General features: G+C 35.6%; 1 protein-coding gene across 39 annotated transcripts in view; it reads left to right on the forward strand.

Annotated features, from left to right (window-relative positions):
- The window catches only part of CLASP2 (cytoplasmic linker associated protein 2), a 174,887-nt gene that overhangs the window by 106,967 nt on the left and 47,274 nt on the right, over positions 1-20,646 (forward strand). For 7 of the 39 annotated variants that reach the window (XM_027523017.1, XM_027523024.1, XM_027523018.1 and 4 more), the window contains 11 exons: positions 1,173-1,196; positions 3,237-3,254; positions 5,339-5,440; positions 5,595-5,621; positions 8,343-8,369; positions 11,229-11,399; positions 11,844-11,951; positions 15,543-15,605; positions 16,581-16,687; positions 18,348-18,371; positions 19,685-19,929. In XM_027523017.1, coding sequence (XP_027378818.1) covers positions 1,173-1,196; positions 3,237-3,254; positions 5,339-5,440; positions 5,595-5,621; positions 8,343-8,369; positions 11,229-11,399; positions 11,844-11,951; positions 15,543-15,605; positions 16,581-16,687; positions 18,348-18,371; positions 19,685-19,929 — 916 coding nt within the window. The remainder of the gene's footprint in view (positions 1-1,172; positions 1,197-3,236; positions 3,255-5,338; positions 5,441-5,594; positions 5,622-8,342; positions 8,370-11,228; positions 11,400-11,843; positions 11,952-15,542; positions 15,606-16,580; positions 16,688-18,347; positions 18,372-19,684; positions 19,930-20,646) is intronic. The other 32 variants (XM_027523027.1, XM_027523031.1, XM_027523032.1 and 29 more) reach the window with 19 other exon arrangements.

A 20,646-nucleotide genomic window follows, 5' to 3' on the forward strand; every position in this document is an offset into this window, starting at 1 on the left:
AACCTCCCACACATTTAAGAGACTTGCTGGAAGAACTCACACGACTTGGCTGTGCTCATGGCTGAGGTTTATTAGAGCAAAAGGACACACAGCAGGATCAGCAAGGGAGAACATCCCGTTGGGTGTTCTGGAGGCGTTGAGGCACAGGCTTTCAGAGTTATCACTCCCAGAGGTAGAACGATGGGCTGTGTGAAACATGCTCCTTCCTCTGTCAGTGACTGTAGAACATGTGTGTAGTGTTTCTGCCCGGAGAGACTCACTGAAGACTCAGCCCAGGGTGAGGGTAAAGGGGGAGTGGTGAGGTAGGCACTGCCATACACCCAGCCACAACTACCAGCATCATTCTCCCAAAGAGAGAGTAGGTGTTCCCCATAAATCACATTATCTGCAAAAACAGTTCAGGCAAGTTCTTTAACAGGAGTTCAGTACCTTGTCCCCAACACTGAAACAGTCAGGATCCAGAAGTAACTTCCCAGCGGCCAGCTAAGGGCCAGCCCTGTAACTAGGCTCTTCTTAAGAGTGTCAGGCCTGGTATGTTAATAATTTTCTGCACAGTCACTCAAGGCCAAGCCTGATGATTTCCCTAGTTTCTAGCAGTGCCTTTATGCATGACTTTGTAGTTTTATAATTGTCTCTGTTGGGGCACCTCAGTGTAGCGGGGTAGAAAATTAGAGTCATTTGATTTATCCATACTTCAGGGCTTACAGGACCGAAAGTGCTAGAAAAGGATGGGGTGAGGAAGCAGCAAGGCAGTAGAAGGAAGATAATGACAAAAGAGCTAAATTTAGAGTGGAATTTGGGGGTGTGCTCTAGCCTATAGAGGAAGAAAGAAAGCAAGGCGAGGTGACTTAGATTATGAGAAGCTCAGCAGACCCAAGCAGGAGGTTTGTCTGATGGTGGAGGCGTCCAAGGTTGGAACATGGGCTTCTCTAACTTCTCTAGGCAAATAAAAACTAGACTGATTATCAATTCAGTTTTTTTTTTTTTTTCTGGTATCTTTGTCTAACAAAGGAAACTCATTCTTATTTAATCTAGTATGTTTTAATTGAAAAAAAGCTTCATGTCTGTGCTATGAATTCTGTCTTCTTAAAAATAATGTTTTCCAGGGGTTATAAAATCTTTTTCTAATATACCAAGTTTTCCTCTGTTCTTTGCTTGCTCTTTCATCAAAGAGGATACTTCTGACAAGATGGATGGTAAGAACTTCCTTTTCTAATTCTACTAAAAAATTTTATGGTTCTTGGATTCTATGTAATATCTTTGTTCTCTTAATTTCTGAAAATAGACTGCTTATTTAGCAGCAGTCTTAATGTGAAAATGGTTCCATAATTCTCTGATTGAATTTGGGGCTAGACATACCCATTTTGGGTTTCTCAGTTTATTCAAATACTAGATTATTGTTTGTTTAAGTTAAATCAGTTTTCTTTTTTTAACCTGAGCCCTTACAATATTCTCGATTTCTCAAGTCTTTCTCAGAAATACCAGATTCAGGAGAAAGGAACCTCATAAGTCACATAATTCAATTCTTTAGCTTACTAACTCTGCTATAGAGAGAGACAGATCACATATTTTACAGATTCATATGTCTCCTCTGGTGGCTCAGTGGTAAAGAATCTGTTGCCAATGCAGGAGACACATGAGACTCAGGTTCAATCCCTGGGTCAGGAAGATCCACTGGAGAAGGAAATGACAACCCATTCCAGTATTATTGCCTGGGAAATTCCATGGGACAGAAAAAAATCAGATACAGCGTAGCGATTAAAAAACAATAACAGTGGTCATTTATGAAAATAAAATGCCAGGTACAGATGCTGCCTTTTTAAGAGTGTGTTTCAAATGAACATTTAATCAAAATTGAACTTATTTTGAGCTGTACCTTTTAAATTTCATTATTTAGTTTATCTTTAGTTGCTTGATCCAATATGATCATTTTTATCTGTATGATATTTTTGTCTAGTACTAGACTCTATTATCCTTACTTCTCCTTCACATCATCAGATACTACAGTGTTATCTAGGAACTTGAGCTTTTTTGTAAGAACTTGTAAGAAGATCATGAATCTGTAAGTCACAGTATGAGATCTAGGAAAAATGGAAAACTGTGTGTTTTTCTGTCAGTTATTACATAAACTCTGAAACTGGTTTATCTTCCACTCTGATGATTTATTTAATCTTGGCTTGGGTACATGTGTGTTATTTATAATTGGTCTCTGTGCATCTCTTTATGTTTAATGTATTTCATAAATTTAAGGAATTATTAAATGAATGAAAACCCACCAAAAGGTAGTTTCTATATTTCAGACCATGTGGTATCACTTCTGTCACTGAGAGTCTGGATCCTTAAAAAACAAATTATTCTCATTTTCCAGATGAAAATTTTTCTTGTTTGGGTCAGAAACATCAGCCTATTTGAGAAATCACGTGTGTTATATAATGTGATACTCTAACTGATGTTTAGTCCTGCTTTTTTTTTTTTTTTTAATCTATATACACACACAGAGAGAAATATCTGCTATTGCTCTATAATAGTAACAAGTTCTGATATTCATCCTTGATTTTTTTTTTTTGACCGTGCTGTGCAATTTGTGGCATCTCAGTTCCCCAGCCAGACCTTCGCAGTAAAAATGTGGAGTCCTAACCAGTGGACTGCCAGGAAGCTCTCTTTACTTGATAATTTTTTTTGCTAGCTTTTACAGCATCTTAGGGAGTACAAAAAAGCTTGAATAAAGAGCTGACAGATTCATAGGTAACGCTTTGATGAAAACAGCACGGCCTGGGTCATGGATGTGATCCCATGTTTGTCAGTTCCTTTTCTAGTTCTTCCGTGGGCTCCCTTTTGAGAATGCTCAGAAAGTATTCTTACACTGGAAAGATACATTAAAACATTTGTTTGGAAGGGAGCAGTGACAGAGTTGTATCATTCTTGAGTAATTAGTTTTGTTACTTTTCTTCATTTAAAATTTTCAATATGAAATACAGTGGACAAACTGGTCTGTTACAAAATTTTGCTGTTTTCAGTTGTCTAGTTTTAACTGTTTTGTGCTGTGAGTCTTTAGGTTACCTCAAATTTTGTTTTATCTCAAAACCTTTTAAAAGCTAATATAAGGCTATCAAACTAGAAGATATTTTTTTCTTTTGCCCTTTTGTTTTCGTCTTGGGTGGGAGGCACAAGCAGAGTCTTAATATCAACATTGGCAGACTTTGTTGAAATGTTATTGTTTTATTTCTCTTATTTAGGAACAGCATCTGAAGATGGTAAGAATTAAACATTTTGTTAGTAACACAAATACCTCTACATTAATATTTTCATTAGGAATTAAATATTAAAAACTAAAATAGGCTACTTTCTTTGCAGATCTGTAATTTGCCAGCTGTGCTAGCCTCTACATTTTGTGTTTGGTTGTGTTATTCATGTAGGTTTTTTTTTTTTTAATCCTTCATCCTGGAGTTTTTGCTGTGTATCTTGCATTATCTCATGCTGGAAAAAATATAATTGCTTCACGTGTTTAATAATACCTAGTATAAAGTTACATAGTTTCATTTTTCCTGTAGTGACATTAACGCTTTTCTTTTATGTTTTTGTTTTTTAATTTTTGCCAGTTCATTTATACTTTATGAGTGCACGCACCGTTGCTTTATCATTGGAGTTTAAATATCATCCCATTTAAATGCATTTATTTTGTCAGCTTTTAAATGTATCTTTGATTTTGAATCAGTGCCTGGGGAATTGCATATAGTTTGAATTTGGAAGTACAAAAACCTTGCTAGATATAATACTTTATATTACTGAACCAATTTACCTTTTTAAAAATATTTATTACTTTTCAATTTGGAGAAAGGAAAAACTTCAGTGTTTTTATTTATTCTACTTAAAGGCTATCTTATTAATTAAGCCTCTGATATGAAACACAGTTTTTTCCCAGATTTTATGAGTGGTATTTTCTTGTAATACAACCAGGTAGATTTGACATTTTGATGGTCTCATGTTTACTCTGACATATTTAAATATTTTCGTATTTTAAGTTTTAGAATACTTTATAAAAATGGTTTCTGGCACTGTGTCACTATAATTTAGATGGTAATATCAAACTACTTTATCCTAACTTCTTTATTACAATGGATAAATTTTGCATTTCAAAAATAATAATTTTCTTTCTATTTTACTTCTTGGTCAGGAGAACATCATGTCCTATTCTAAGCAGACTCTGTAAAAGGGTGAAAGTCCTGAATCATGAGCTTTCGGGGGGCCTTGAAGAAGTTGATAGAATGAGAGGATCTACCACCTGTACTTCTCATTTTGCTTCATTTAATTCCTTGTTCTTAGTTATTCTCTTCTCTTCCCTCACTCATTTCATAATTTGGAAGTTTTCCTTACCTCTAGATATGTTTTCTTAATTAATATTGCCGTTATTAAGCTAGCCCGTAGATTGTGATTGCCCTCCAAGTTGTGCCTTTTAAATGAAAAGGATTCTGAGCCCTTCTCCATGATCACATTGGTATGGGTTCCAATGTGATAGTGATTGAGGCTGTTGCTCGAGAACACCAAAGTACCTACTAGTAATATATTTTTGTTTTTTCTGATGACAGTTTACTTAAGCACTTTGATAAATAAGCATTCTCTCCTTTGGTTCAAGAGCTCTAGAAACATTTCTGCGCCTTGGTTTCTGGAGGGGGATGAAACAGTAATAGAGAAGGAAGGAATACTGATTGGAGTTAGAGAAGGAAATGTGTAGAGAAAAGTGCCAACTCCTCTGTGATTGGTATTTCCTCAAATAATTTTATAAATGGAATTTGGTTGTTTGGGGAAGAGAATAGCAAACGTGTCCATGTATATCTGTAGTACTCTGATGTTTAGCACACCATATAAAAAGATATTTTAGCTAGTATTGTATCTTCATGCAAATCCCTTTGGAAGTACGTTTTCAGTCAGAAAGGCTGGGCTCTTGTTTCTAAGCTTAGGCTTGTATTTTAAACTATAGGCTGAATTTGAGAATAAATTAAATTTCATGGAAACTGAATAAGTGTATGCCTGCGGTAATTATCTTAATTATAACCCTCCGGGACTAATAATATCAAACTGAGAATGGAGATCTTTTAGCTTGACTTTACTCTTACCCTTAAAGGAAAGTTAGTTTATGGTGCAACACATAAAAAACAGTATATATTTTTAAAATTTCAAGGGAACGCTAATCTTTAAAGTGAAGTTTACAGTGTTACAGAATTTAACGATACTTGAGAAGCACACCCAATTAGAAAATTATAGTGAGATTTTTTTTTCCCCTCATTACTAAATATTATAGAAAAATGTCTGTAATTATATAAATCATTTTATTCTTTAGGCCGGGTGAGAGCAAAGCTTTCAGCACCACTTGCTAGTATGGGAAATGCCAAGACAGATTCCAGAGGAAGAAGTCGAACAAAGATGGTGTCTCAGTCACAGCGTATGTATTGCCTATTAGTTCTCTCGTGTTTCTACAATGTTAGGATAAGCGTGTTCTTTGTATGTTACTGTATTAGGAGATTGACCAGTGGAAAAAGACAAAACTAATTCCCAAAAAGACAAGCCACATACTGAGTTCTTGTTCTGTACTTTAGGTTCATCATCACCTGACAAAAATGAAGGTATTTTTTTTCAATGTTTTGGGTCAGTTGTGCATGTTTTCGAACTTTTGGAGTGGGTGTTGTCTTGTCTTTGGTGTGTTATTAGGGCTGCATCATTGATACCTGCCACTTAGAAAGAGAAACTTCATCTGTTACACAGACTTTTGCATGGAGATAACACAACTCTCTTAGCATTAAGGTTTTCACAGTCTACTCAGAAACTTGTAAATGTGGAAAATTGTGCTTTTTAGGGGCAAAATAATTGCTGTATGTTAGCATCAAATCTGGTTGCATCTAGCTAATTATTCAAGGACAGGTATGTAGTATCTTTGTACTTTCCCTAAAATCCATTAAGAGTACAGTCAGCATTTTTGGCAGGTATATACTGACTCATAAAGAGGAAACAAATTGAAATGACCAGTTTTGTTAATATTCCTTGTTAAATTTAAGATTTATATTTTTGCAATTTCATTGGAAGCTGAGTTTCTCATAAGCGCAATTATTAAAAAGCACAATTTTGAATTCTAGGTAAAATGAATGATCCATTCCTCTGTGTTCCAGAATAGTAATATATACACTTATGGCATAATTAATTTAAAAGAGATCTCTTTTCTTCTTTATCAAGAAATTTTCCTTAGTACATGCCTCTTAGAACAGGAATTTTTTCTAGGGAGGTAATTCTGGGGTTCTTCTTTATATCAATACTTGGCCATTTTGGAAAGAAATAAACATAGCTATCTTGTACTGTTCTTTAGATAATATTTCAAGATATAGATGCCCAGTTCATCTGTTTTTTAACTTGATTCTTGAATCTTAGGGAAAGGAGCTGGGCTTAGAGGGTGCCAGGAGATGATTAGACAAGTCCAGCCTAGCAGATTCTCCTCTTTCCCAAGTTAAAAAAATCCAGGCAGGGTAAAGTTTGGAGCACTCAACAAGAGTCCTAAAAAGAAGCAGAAATGCTCCAGTAAAATTGGTCTGCAAATTGTGGATTATTTACAAATAGGAAAAATAGAGTAATTGTTTAAAGTAACTTAATCTTTAGCAGTATAACACAGGAGTTTCGAGCCTTGCTATTCCAAATATGATGCCCAAACCAGCATCAGCATCACCTGGGAAATGCACACCTGAGAAATTCACCACAGGTGTAGTGAATTCAGTCTTTAACAAGATCATTAAGTGATTTCTGTTACAGTCAGGTCTGAGAAGTATTGATTTAGATCATGGTATCTGGAGCTGTACTTCCCAGAGTTGATCATGGCTATTCCAGGTTATTTAAAGTTGTTACACTTCTGTGTACTTCTAATATAACCAGTAGAATGAATAGGATAGTCTTACAGGATTGTTGTGAGGGTGAAATTAGTATACTTGCCTGAGCACAAAGTACATGCTCTATATTTTAGCTGATAAAAGTGATCTCCTTGTTTTTCTTAATGTAATGTCAACTGAATTTTATACTCCTGTTGTGCATTTTTCTATACCTTGTTAGTCTTACTGCCTTCAGGAAACAAAAATAATGGTGAAGGAAATTTAAAGCATAAGGAAAAGTAAAGATAGCAACCAGAAGCTGTATCTAGTATCTTAAGGATAAAACTCAATTTCATGTGAAATATTTTACTGAATTTTCTTCTAAAGTAATACTAAGACTGAACTCATGGCAGAGATTCAAAGTGCTTTGTGTATGATTTTCTTAATATATTACTTAAGGACCTCCATTTTAAGTGTATTATAAGTACTGATCATATCGAGAATATACAATAATTTTTTTATATTTGGTTTTTGACATTGAAACCCTATGCACAGTACTTCAAATCCTCTCCTAGAGTGTGAGAACATAATAATAGGCTTTAAGACCCAGTAAGATTTTAAGATCAGATAACTTTCCCACAGTAAAATCATTTAGGTTTTAAATCATACTGGTGAGGTTTTTATTTGCTTTCTTATATATTTATTTGAATGACTGTTTCCTTTCAAATTCTTTTGAAAAAAGATATTGCAGCTTTATATAATTTGATGCAAGTCTCTTTACACATATTTACACAGAAATATTACTGTGGTCTCCATCTTCACTTTGTTGTAAAGTAATTCACTGGGGTTTGCATGGCCTTTACATACTTTTATATCACCATTTAGGGGAAAAAAATCTTGAGTCAAAGCAAGTATGTTCTAATGGCTAACCAAAAATAAATTGAAAGCAGACCCAATGGAGAGACTTCCAGACTTAATTATTTACTTAAAGATTGTGTCTTTTCTTGTCGGTAGTGACTGACCGATGTACAAATGAACAGCCTGTCAGAAATGTTGTCTCCCCACCCACCCTGCTACTGTTCAGTTTTTTTCCCCCAGTGTCTTAAGAAAGATAAAATCTGTAGCGTTTTCATGTAATTTTTCTTCAGCTAGAAGATGCTGTAATTCTTCCTCACCTGTAGTTTTTAAATGTTTAAATTTTTATTATTTAAACATTTAATTATCTAGATTGTAGGCCTATCAGAAGAAAAGCTGAAAAACCTGCACTTACACCTTCATTTCATCTGCTTTGTACATTGATGTCTGATCTCAGTGACCAGCTGTGAAAGCTACTCAGTGTTCTGCTTTTGTTAAAGTTTGCTTTTTTTGCTTTAGGATTTTTAATTTTCAAAACTGACTAAAGCTTTCTTATTTCCATCTGCCATGCATTTTAAATCTGCTCCTTCCCTCTTCATGGATTATAACCCTTACCCTAATTCTGCCTTTACACTTGTTCAGGATCACAATCTGCTAATACCATTGGTGGTAAGAATCTATAGACTTTATATGTGCATCAGTTGTTTGATCATCTATTTTCATTATCAAGAATGGGTTCTATTCAGCAGAAATTCTTAACATTTAATATTCTATCATTTTGTAGCCATTATTGGGATAAAATTTCCCAATTTTGATTTTCCTGTGACTTGTCCTTATTTGTTACCAAAACCCTGGTTTTTTAAAATTATCCATGTTGATCCCACAAAGTGTAAACATCCCAAAGCAGGGGAGCTTTAGTAGTGCCTTGAAAATAGCTTGTAAAAAGTATAAAACAGTGATTTGAAAACTTTAGGCAACACAAGAGAAATTAGTTATCCAATTTCAAATTTTGCAAATTATTTTCTAGTAGCATGATATTGCTAGGTGCATCATACACTTTTTTTTTATCAACTGTGGTTTTCCTCAAAGAAATAATTAACCTGCTAGTTCTTTTGCTGGGGAAAGAGCCATGATATTTTCTTCTTCTAAGTATGAATGACTGCAAAATGGGTTGTAGGCACTGGATTATCATGCTGTTCATGGCAGGTAGTGGAGAAGAGCATGAAATGATTAATACTGCCAGTTACATTCCCTAGCACAGGGCATGAATGAATTCAAATATATAGAGAGGGAGCTTACATAGTTTTGATAAATTCAGCCAGTCTAGAATAGATGGAGTGGTTACTCTTGCTTCTATACTGCATGTTTCTTCTCTGCTGAATAGATCCACATCTCAAGGAGTTCTCCAGTTTCCTACCAACACCTTCACCTCCTAAACTTACATTGGTTTTAACAGAATAACATGTTGTATGTGGTCAGTTCATTATACTTTTTATATTGTCACATTCCCATAAAATATTCCATCAGCTTACCTTGCATTGTGAGTTTGTGGCATGTTGGGTGTTCGGGTGTTTTTGGTGTGTATGTTTAGTTTAGACGCTGCATGGAGAAAATAGGTGCCTTGTGAGTATCCCTAAGGTTATGACTGAAAGAAACCTCATCTAAACATTCTTCTCCTGAAATGTCGTGGAACAGTTCAGATGAACCATCATTTTAAAGTACACTTGTATAATTTCCCTGCAATAATTTAGAATTCTTTCTACACAAATAATAAATTGTCAGTTTCATCATAAACATTGCTTTGTTTTATAGTATTGCTATAAACAGCAGAAGATGAGTTTCATATTGTATACTGGTAAAGTTTAGGAATTAAGCATGAGTTTAAATTGTATTCAGGAACACCGTGCCAAGAAAACAGTAACAAGGGTCACAGATCAGCAGCCTATGGATCATATCCAGTCTGCCTCTATTCATGTGCTATTTGGTCTGTACAACATGATAAAAATCAGAAAATGTCAGAGCTTTCATTAAAAACAAATCCAAAAATGTGGCCAGTGTTACCTCAATACGGGGCTGGTTTGAACTAAAAAGTCACCACTCCCTCCCTTGAACTCAGCACTCCTTCTGCAGTGACATTCCCTGCTTCTCCCCATTGACTTTGAGTCTTTAATCTTTGCTCTGTGGAAGTGAGGCGTGACTGGGTAAGATGATAGAAGGTGAGCAGTGACTGTGGAGAAGTGTCCAACAAAGAGAAAACGTTGCTTTCATGGAGTTTTATTTAAGTTCAGGTTTAACTCTTATAATGCTACTATCCAGAATCTAGAGTTAAATTATACCTTGGACTTACCTAGTTTATTTTCCTTGTCAATGCAAACACAAAATGCTCTGGTTGACAAGGAGCTTACCCCTTTAAAAACTATACAATTCTAGTTTGAACGCATGTTTCTTTTTTTAAAAGTCTTGCCCCCGTCTTTGAGATTTTGTCCAGCTCCCTCTCTCTACCTGACCACATCTTCTCTCTTCCAAGACTGGAAATTACTAGTTTTGAAAGAATCTATTTTCTTTGATATTTATTTGCCCATTAATCTTTGTTCTACCAAAACATCTACATGCCAGACTTTGGCCACCCAAGACCCCTTTTTTATTTGAAGGCAGATAGCAAAACCTGTTTCTTTTTTAGCTGGCCCAACTTTGTAAACATTTAAAATTTAATCTTGGGACTTTGCTGGCTTTCCAATGGCTAAGACTCCACACTTCCACTGTGAGGGGCACGGGTTTGATCCCTGGTTGGAGAATGAAGATCCTATATGCCACTCAGTGTTGCCAAAATAAATAAATGAACAAATAAATAAAATTTAATCTTGTAAAAATTTTAAAATGTATGTAAGTAGCAAGATAGACAACTTTGTTATGCCCATTTCAAGACATCTCAACAGTCAAACTGTTTTAACAGTTTGAAAAACAAATTTTTCAAACTGTTATATTATAACTGTTATATATTATAACAGTTATGTTAAATTATAATAAAATAAATTTTATTATATTCTTAACAAGAATGTTATCAATAATAGAATTATTGTTTCCTTATAAATGTATAGCTTTAATAGATACCTTTTTAACATAGAGTTAAATGAAACTATATTTACATGAAGTGTATTGTTAGATAAGTTATTTCTTTGGAAACCTTTTCTACTATTTATGTTCCAAAAATCATAATAGTGTTTTCCTTATTAAACATAACATCTTATATTCCCCAAAACTGAAAATATATTTACTTGATTTACCATTCAACCCTAGTATGTGTGTATACATATATATATGTGTGTGTGTGTATATATATATATATAGTATATCTTTTTATTCCAGGTTTTCAGTATATATATAAAGCTTCCTCAATCTATTTCCTTGGAACTTAGAACTTGCCATTGAATCACAGGTTTCTCAGATGTACTTCTTGAATTTTTATCCTTTTGACAAAGATCTCTTGGAGTTCACAGGTTGACATTTATATCTGTGTTTGGTGTTCAGCTGGCAGCCGGTCTGGTTCTCCAGGCAGAGTTCTGACCACAACAGCCCTCTCCACTGTGAGCTCTGGTGTTCAGAGAGTCCTGGTTAATTCAGCCTCCACACAGAAGAGAAGCAAGATACCCCGAAGCCAGGGCTGTAGCAGAGAGGCCAGTCCATCTCGGCTCTCAGTGGGTAAGATCCTTGTGTGAAACTTGGGACCTTGTGTTTCTTTTGTACTTTAGGACTTGGTAGCATTGAAGACCTCATTTAGGTACTTCTAAGTTTGAGGAAAACAACTTCAAATTCAAGAAGAATTGAAATATAGGTTTAAAAATGAAATTAGATGTCTTATATTGGAAGTGGTATTTCTATTTTAAATCTGTTTTTTTCTTTGCAGCTGTTTAATTTTAGTAAAATACACTTTGCTCTTCTAATCACATATAAACTAGAAGAGTGTAATCAAGAATTTTTAATGGTATTCCTGGTAATGCTTCATCAAGAATCATTTCTTCTCATCCTTAGCAGAACTTGTTATTTATTAGCTTTATAAGAAAGAAAAGAATGAAACCAAAATATCAAAAATACAAACCCTTCTCCTGTTTACTCCACTTCTGTGCTGCCATTGCTTCATGCCAGCCCGAAGCAGTCGGATTCCTCGGCCAAGCGTGAGTCAAGGGTGCAGCCGGGAAGCCAGCCGGGAGAGCAGCAGGGATACGAGTCCTGTGCGCTCTTTCCAGCCCCTTGGTGAGTTGTCTGGGCTTCCCTGTTGTGTTCGCACCATCTGATAACCTCAGAAGACCCTGGATTTAGCTTTATTAACTGTATCTTTGCCTCTCTTTTCTGTCTTTTTAAGGACAGTCAGAGGGAAGTTACATGTTTGGGAAGTTCCTTTAACATTTACTTGTCTTAAATAAGCAAATTAGACATTAGATAAACAAATTGCCTTCATAGTCAAGTAAATATCACACAGATTCAGATTACATAACATTGAATTCAAGATTTTTTCTTAATAATATAAAATATAAAGATAATATTTAAGTAATTACTCTTAAGTGAAATGTGGACTATTTAGTTTGATAAGAATAAAGATGTTTATGCTTTTCAGTAGAATTATTCACTCTTCACCTTAGATATTTAAGATTGCTGGAAAGAAGACTGTAAAATAATATTTGAACTACTTATGAAAATGGAAGGGATTAATATTTTTATATATTTTAGAGTTTAATAGCATTTCCCATGCATTAGCTTTTATCATGTCATTGCTGTGCAGCCTATCTGTTCCTTATTATAGAGATTGTACCGTAACCTTGACTGTAATACTACATTTACCTCAATTATAAAATGTTAAATGGTCTTTTAAAACTTTTAGTATTTTAGAGTAGTTGGAGAGGCAGAATTTTTTTATGTTGAAAGTCTTTAGAATTTCTGTGTGGTCCTCAGGATTTTAAATAGTACTTTATTTTTGTACACTTACCTAAAGTCATTTCATGTTTTTTTCTTTTAATTCCATAGAGTGTAGGTTATTGAAACACTTAAGAGAGTTGCACTTCAGATTTTGTGACACTTAAATAGAACATGGTTCCACTCGTTAGCTGTTGGAAGCATTACTTCCTTCAGTAGACCCTTTGGTATAGGATTTCTGAGAAATTAAGTTTCTTTTGGGCCATTTGGTTCAACTATATCACTACTGAACTATCCTCTACCGACTCTTTGAGCTAGGAACACAGACAGGGAAATCCTCAGCCCTTGTTTGTGTTCCAGTTCCAGGTGCCAACGAGTTTCCTTCTGTACTTTGCCAGAGATAGGTTTAGTTCATGTATGATGATACAGTAGGTTGTAGCGTGTCTGTGTATGTGTGTATACATGCAGACACACATACGTGTATATATAGATTGGTTAATCCTCATGCATGTCTGTTTAAAAATGAAATAAATCCAATATTTGCATAACATAAGCACATCACCTTAAGAGTTGAAGTGGGCTGTAGTCATTTAAGAGTGTCTGTTCTAGGGTCGGATGGTCTGGTTGACATCCCAGCTCTGTAGCTGTTGTGTACCAGGGCTTCCTTATCTGTAAAATGAGGATAACAACAGCACGTAGTTCTTGGCATTAATCTGAAGGCACTTAAAGCAGAGATTCCCTGGAAACGACCCTCCAAGCAGCGCTTGACACCGTGAGCGTGTGGCCATCAGGACTGCCGTCTGCCAGCACCGCTCTTCTACCTCTTGCCCCTGAACAGTGCCCGCTCACCTGCAGTTAGTGGCGTTATATATTAGTGGCAAGGATCTTTGATTTTTTTAATGGTATAATACCTTGTATAATGTAGAATTAGTAGAAAGCATGAGATAGCAAGAAAAAACAAAATATGTTTCTAGACCGTTTTAAAACTGTACACCAGAGATTAGAGGAAATCTATAACCAACTTCTAATTATAAACATGTTAATATGCCTATTTTTAAAGAGAAAGTGAAAGTGTTAGTCACTCAGTTGTGTCCCCCATGGACTGTAGTCCACCAGGCTCCTCTGTCCATGGGATTCTTCAGGCAAAAATACTGGAGTGGGTTGCCATTCCTTCTCCAGGGGAACTCCCCAACCCAGGGATTGATCCCAGGTCTCCTGCATTGCAGGCAGATACTTTACAGGCTGAGCCAGGGGGAAGATATTGTTTAGTCATTAATCTTCTAGATTTATCTCAGTCTCCATTTGGCAGTTGAGATCATTAAAATTTTGTTATTAAAGGAGGCAGTTTTCTCAGTTGTGATGAAACATCCTATTTGGTTTAGAGGTGGTTAACCTTTTTATCATACAGTTTTAGAAAAATTAAATTTTATAGCCTTTTGTTTACATATAGATGTTGCATAGCAAAGATAGGGGATTAGCCCTATTTGTTAAACGAGGATAAAAATACCATTCCCAGAGATCAGGATTTTCTGGTTCATTTGCCTGCATTTTGCTGTCTTCCTTTATTTGGTGAAGCCTTCTGTCGCCTCTGACTTGCATATGGCCATTCAACACAAGAATCCCGTGGTTTGCCACTTACTCAGTTGTAGCACAAAGCCAGCGTCGGGGCCCTGATACACCAGAAGTAAACCAGAGCCAGGCAAAGATGAACTCTGGAACTTGCACTCTTAGTTTCCCTGTTTCTGGAACTAAGATTGAAAAAAAAGGCTACATTATTACCAGCATATGAGTGTATCTTCAGCCACAGATAACTGTTGATTTCAAAAGGTTTTTTATCTATTAAACCATTTCCATATTGGTTCAACTCTTCCTTATCATTTTATTAATTATTCTGTTGGGTAAAATTAAAACCAACTATATATTAGTATGTTTTACTAATGATACCGATCACCTTTCAGGGTCTAATTAAACATTTTTTGCAACATTCTGTCTTTAATCCTGTCTTTACATCTTTTTGATCATTTTCTTATTCATTCTGTGACAAAAGAGTAATTCATATAGTAAAACTACTTCAACTGTTCTAATATGTCTGCGGCAGAGTAACTTTTAAAATAAGGGCCATATGTTTCATTAAATAATAAAATGAAATTTTCCTCCCTTATTTGTGCATTTAAGAATAAGACTGACTTTATAACATGATGAAAATAAGGATTTTAAGATCTAAAGTTTTAAAATAGACTAAATTTAGATTTAGAGAGATGTCATAAATATAGGGAAAAGTCACATATTTCTAGATTTTTTAAATCAAATCAGTAATATTCCCCTTTTGGTGTTCAAATGTGCTTTGATATTTAAATCTACTGAATTCCGCACTTAGGTTGTGTAAACCATTATAAAAAATGTTTATGCTAATATAAATGAGGTATGTTATCTTTTGAACAATGTGAGGATGGTCTGTGTACTGTTCAAGAGCAAAGACCCTGAAAGACTACAATTACTGAGTGTGGCCTTGATCAAATTAATGAACCTTTCTCTGTGCTTTAGTTTAGCCATTTGTCAAATTGAATAGTAACAACTACCTCCCTGCGTTCAGGATTAGAGGAGATAAGATTATTATTGGTTACTATTTACCATAGTGGTTTTTTTTTTTAAATTGCAGTGTTCATTTTTCTGTTTCATGCTTGTACTTTTGACATTTCCTTCCATTTGAATACTTGCCTCTTTGTCTCCTGTGGGCTTATGTCTGTCCCCTTAGGTGTAAGATCTGTTGTGTGTCAAGGATGATATTTGCCCTTATCTAAGGCACTATTCTGATCCTTAAGCATTGAGTAGTACAATACCATTGTTAACTGACTGTCCTTGCCTGACTGTAGTGCTGCCACTATTCCTGTTTCTGTGGTAATAGATGAGGTTTGTATGGTCCTGTTATTCCAGCCTCCAGACACCATTCCAGATCCACTGGTGCCCTCTACGCCCCCGATGTGTATGGGGTCTCAGGTGAAGGATGAGTACATTTTCACTATCATCTGTGCATTCATCTCAGTTTTTTGTCCTTTTCAGTTCCCATTGAGTAATCATGTTTTAAAATTGATTTGTTTTTATTTTAATTTGTTGAAGAATAAGTCATTTGTGTGTTTTGTTGTTGTTAATTTTCCCCCAAGTAACTTTTTTCCTTTCAGCAATCTTACTTGAGCATTTTTCTCACTGGAGATGGACATTTTTCTTTTGTATAACCTAAGTTATGTCATTTTAAAATAGAATAGAATTGTTTTATGTTCTCTGTTATGTACTTCATCTTTTGTATATATGTTAAAAAAAAAAAAACCAAAATGGTGGATGAAGTGTTTTAATTGTAAATGATGATATATTGTAACAAGTAGTTGAGGAGAAGAACCCAACTATGATTTGTCTTTACATACTTCAGAGTGTCAGGCAATAGTAGGTGCTTAACAAATATCAAATGATATGTCTTTTAGTTATGGAATGAATCAGACTATCTTGAAGGAGAAGAGAGAATCATTGGAGGAGTTTTTCCTTGTAAATTCTTGGCATGGCTTCATTGAGCTCCCTAATCATTACTGGTTTGAGGATTGATCTTTGTTCCGGGCCATTCTGTGGCTTACCCACATGGATGAAATTTGCCTGACTGATAGAACTGGATTAATTACAGGGCTACCTACTTCCAAGCCCTTAGTTGACTAGCCATACTTTCTTCTATCTTCTGGTGATAAATGTATCATAGCAACTGTTCCTTAAATTCACTTGCCACACATTGTTAGTGATTTTAATTGCTTTTACCATTTTATTTGACCAAAACTAAATGTACCCAGAGAATACAATATTGCTTTTAAAATGCTTTGCCCCATTGGTTTTTTTTTTTTTCCCCCCTCCTCAAGGATCTCAAACTTTCCAGCCTGACCATGTTACATTTACGGCTCTCTCAAAGCTGTTTTCCTTCTTCTGATGAATTAGGTCCGGGGTATGGGATCAGCCAATCAAGCCGACTGTCATCCTCGGTCAGTGCCATGCGAGTCCTGAACACAGGTTCCGACGTGGAGGAGGCAGTGGCAGACGCCTTGGTACTCTTGTCCATTTCCTTATCACTATAGATGTTCCAGTTAATGAAACTAATATATGAGTGAGCCAGTCCACAAGTGTGGGAAAGGAGATGGAAGATTCTTGTGGATTAAATCTAGGAAGATCAAATGTGGCAGTATAAAAAGCAAAACAGTATAATTTATTGTTGATCTTTATTAATTGGTCAGGTTTTTAAGCCAAGGCCCACGATGGAATGTCAGAAATATAAATACTGGTATTGTTAATACAGTGTTTTTATGCACTGTAGTACACTGAAAATAAAGGCAGACAGATGAGTATGTAAATATGTACACTGCAAGTGTATAATTTCAAAGCTAGCTCAACCTTGAGTAGTTAGGGGTTGTTTTAGTTTGGAGTAAAGTTTGTATAGTCTTTTACTTATTTGTATTTTCTGAGCTGAGAGAAAGTACAATTTCAAAACAAATTATATTTAAGATATCTTTCTAGTTCTTTAAACCTGAAACATTAAACAGTGAGGCTTCAAAATATCACCTACAGATCCGTGATGGTTTTGTCAGAAGAGTGACGTACAGATATCACTGTAGTTTTTCCTCCCCATGAAATTATGAAGGAAGTACTTGAGACAGTGATTATGATTGGCTTTTGCCTTTTTCCCTCATCAATTCAGTATGACAGTTTCTCTTAAATTATGACATTAATCCTATTTTTGAGAAGCATCTACTCATTTTCTTACACAGAACTTAACAAAGGTGTCATGTTTGTTTTAAAATAAGAAAGTACATTGTGCCTTTTAAACCTGCATGCCACCTCTTAACCATTGCCGATACGCCATGTGCCACATATATTTGAAAAGCAAGTTTTTAAAAATATTCATCGGTCATAGCTATAGCATATTAAATGTAATCACATGTGAGGTTCTGCCCTGTGCTGAATTTTTTTCTTTACCTCAGCCACCTGATTTTTTTTCATAAAAATACTTACTAAATATGAACTTTGTTCTCTTGAGCTTGGGATATATTAATCACATCTTATTCTGATGGTATTAAATTAGTCATATGTTTTAAATTTATTCTTCCTGATCAGTGTATTTCTCAAATCACATTTTCTAGTTTCCTCTATGTGAAGGATTTACTAGTTAAATTCTATGCATACAAATTTTATGAATTGATTGGACTACTCTTGAATAATCTTTATCCTATTATTTATAATAAGATGTATTTGGTTTATATGAGGAATATTTAGCCATCAGTGCTAAAAACCAAATCCCAATAATTTGATTGTGTCTACTTCCATTATTTGCATAGCATAGATATTCCAATTATAACTATCAATTTTTAGGAAAAGACTATTTAACTATTAAGCCTGGTTGGACCTAGGGAAAATCATAGAAATAAAATTAAGTTTAGGAATGACAAAAAGATACAAATAGGAAGAAGACTTGAGTCTTTTGGGGAAATTGGTTATGTGAATATTTCTGTAACTTACATATTTTTCTTTGGACTAAAGGATATTGACAAGATTAAAGATATAACCTGCTAATAAGCAGTTCTTATGTATCTAAATATTTAAAAGCTTAATGGTTCTGATTATGGGCATTGTTTATGCCTACTTCACTGTGCTGTTTAGCAAAATGTTCTTCATTATTTTCAATTTTTCTCTTTAAAAATCTACTGCTCTCAGCTCTTAGGAGACATACGGACTAAGGTATAGACATTGCTATTTTCTGACATCTTATGGTACCATAACGTTTTTTTCTTGCCTTCATCAGTTTAACAGATGATAGTCTTCTATAAAAAATTCAAGTGGAAGTAATAAAATCTTTAGACATACATCACCTTTCTGTACATATGATTATATGATTATCAGTAGGGAGATAGTACTTAAATAGTGTCCTGTGGGGGTTTTCATCCTTTGAGCCTGACTACTTTGCACAAATGCGATGATGTCATTGACGCTATGTCTATAACAAAACTTGGAGCCTAAAACAAAAGTATCATGTTTTTGCCATTCTAAATTGTTGGTGCCTCCAAATCAAATCAATTTAGTGATGGAAAGTCAATGAAAAACTATTTTTAATTAAGTTCAGGTTATATTTCTTTTAGATTTTAAACTTGAATAATTTAAGTCACCCAGAGCTATGTAAAATTATTGTTCTTCAGTGTTTCATAGAAACATCTTCATCTCTTACCAGCCTGAATTCACATATCAGATTACATAAAGACTTAATTCTGATTCTCTCAGGGAAATCTCAAATAATCTATTCCGTCTCATTTCACTTTTAATATTCAAGGTAAAATTAGCAGTTTTATAACTTCAGATGTGAAGAAATCAAAGTAATGCTTTTTTATATATATTGAAATAGATAGTTTAGACACATTAGGGAAAGCATGGAGAACCCTTCAGGAGCTTGCTTCCTAAAAGTAAGAGTAAGCTAAACGGGCTGTCATCATTCTTTGTGGTTTTCTTCTCAAAGAAACATCAGGGATGGGTACAAGTGAAGGAAGAGCGGCAGAGAAATGATAATGGAAGTGAAAGAAGAATAGAGGAAAAGGGAGGTAGAGAGACAGAAAAAATAGAACTTTACACAGGAAACAGGTTTTTCTCGTCCATTCTCATCCTTTAAAAAGGTTATAATTTCTTTGTAACAACTCAGAGTTTTAGCACAGAGCCTGTTCATTTACACTCTGGTAGTAGTTCTTGGTTTTCCACAAAAAGAAAAAAGAAAAGGAAAAACCTCATGTTTTTAGCACTCCCCACTTTATGTATCTGACTTCCATATAGTAGTTTTATTCTGCTTCTACCACTCCCCATAGTTAAAGAATATTTCATCTCCTACTAACTCCTAAAACATGTTTTCTGAAAAAAACTAAAATTTCAACATTTTATTATTACAATGATTAGCAGCATGCTTTACACTGATTTTTAAACAAAGGCCAGTCCTTTTCTGGTCAGTAGAAATCGTGAAATACCGGCATGTTATTTTAGCTACCACTAATGAGAGTCTTTACGTATAACAGAAAAAACCTGCTCGAAGAAGATACGAATCTTACGGGATGCACTCAGATGATGATGCGAACAGCGATGCATCCAGTGCTTGTTCGGAACGCTCCTACAGCTCTCGGAACGGTAGTATTCCCACGTACATGAGGCAGACAGAAGACGTGGCAGAAGTCCTCAACAGATGTGCCAGCTCCAACTGGTCAGAAAGGAAGGAAGGCCTCCTGGGTCTGCAGAACTTACTAAAAAACCAGAGAACGCTAAGGTGAGTTACATTGTCTTCAAATAATTATCCTGTCTGTTGAGCGCTTTTTTGAGGGGGCACCGTTCTGGGTCGGAGAAGGCAATGGCACCCCACTCCAGTACTCTTGCCTGGAGAATCCCAGGGACGGAGGAGCCTGGTAGGCTGCAGTCCATGGGGTCGCTAAGAGTCGGACACGACTGAGCGACTTCACTTTCACTTTTCACTTTCACGCACTCAAGAAGGAAATGGCAACCCACTCTAATGTTCTTTCCCGGAGAATCCCAGGGACGGGGGAGCCTGGTGGGCTGCCCTCTATGGGGTCGCACATAGTTGGACACGACGGAAGAGACTTAGCATAGCATAGCATAGCATACCGTGCTGGGTCTTCACTGCTGCACAGGCTTTTCTCTAGTGACGGGAGCATGGCTGCTCCCTGGTTGCAGTGCGCAGGCTTCTCACGGCGCTGGCGTCTCTTGTTGCAGAACATGGGCTCTAGGGCACTCAGGCTTCAGTAGTTGCGGTTCGTGGGCTCAGTAGTTGTGTTTTCCAGGCTCTGAAACACAGGCTCAGTAGTTGTGGTGTAGGGACTTAGTTGCTCCATGGCATGTGGGATCTTCTGGACTGGGGACTGTCTCTCCTGCATTAGCAGGCAGATTCTTTACCACGGAGCCACCAGGGAAGGCCCTGGTTAGCACTTTTTGACTTGACTTTTTCATAACACTTTAAAGATATTAGTAT

Source organism: Bos indicus x Bos taurus, chromosome 22 (genome assembly GCF_003369695.1).
Source record: "Bos indicus x Bos taurus breed Angus x Brahman F1 hybrid chromosome 22, Bos_hybrid_MaternalHap_v2.0, whole genome shotgun sequence".
NCBI lineage: Eukaryota > Metazoa > Chordata > Mammalia > Artiodactyla > Bovidae > Bos > Bos indicus x Bos taurus.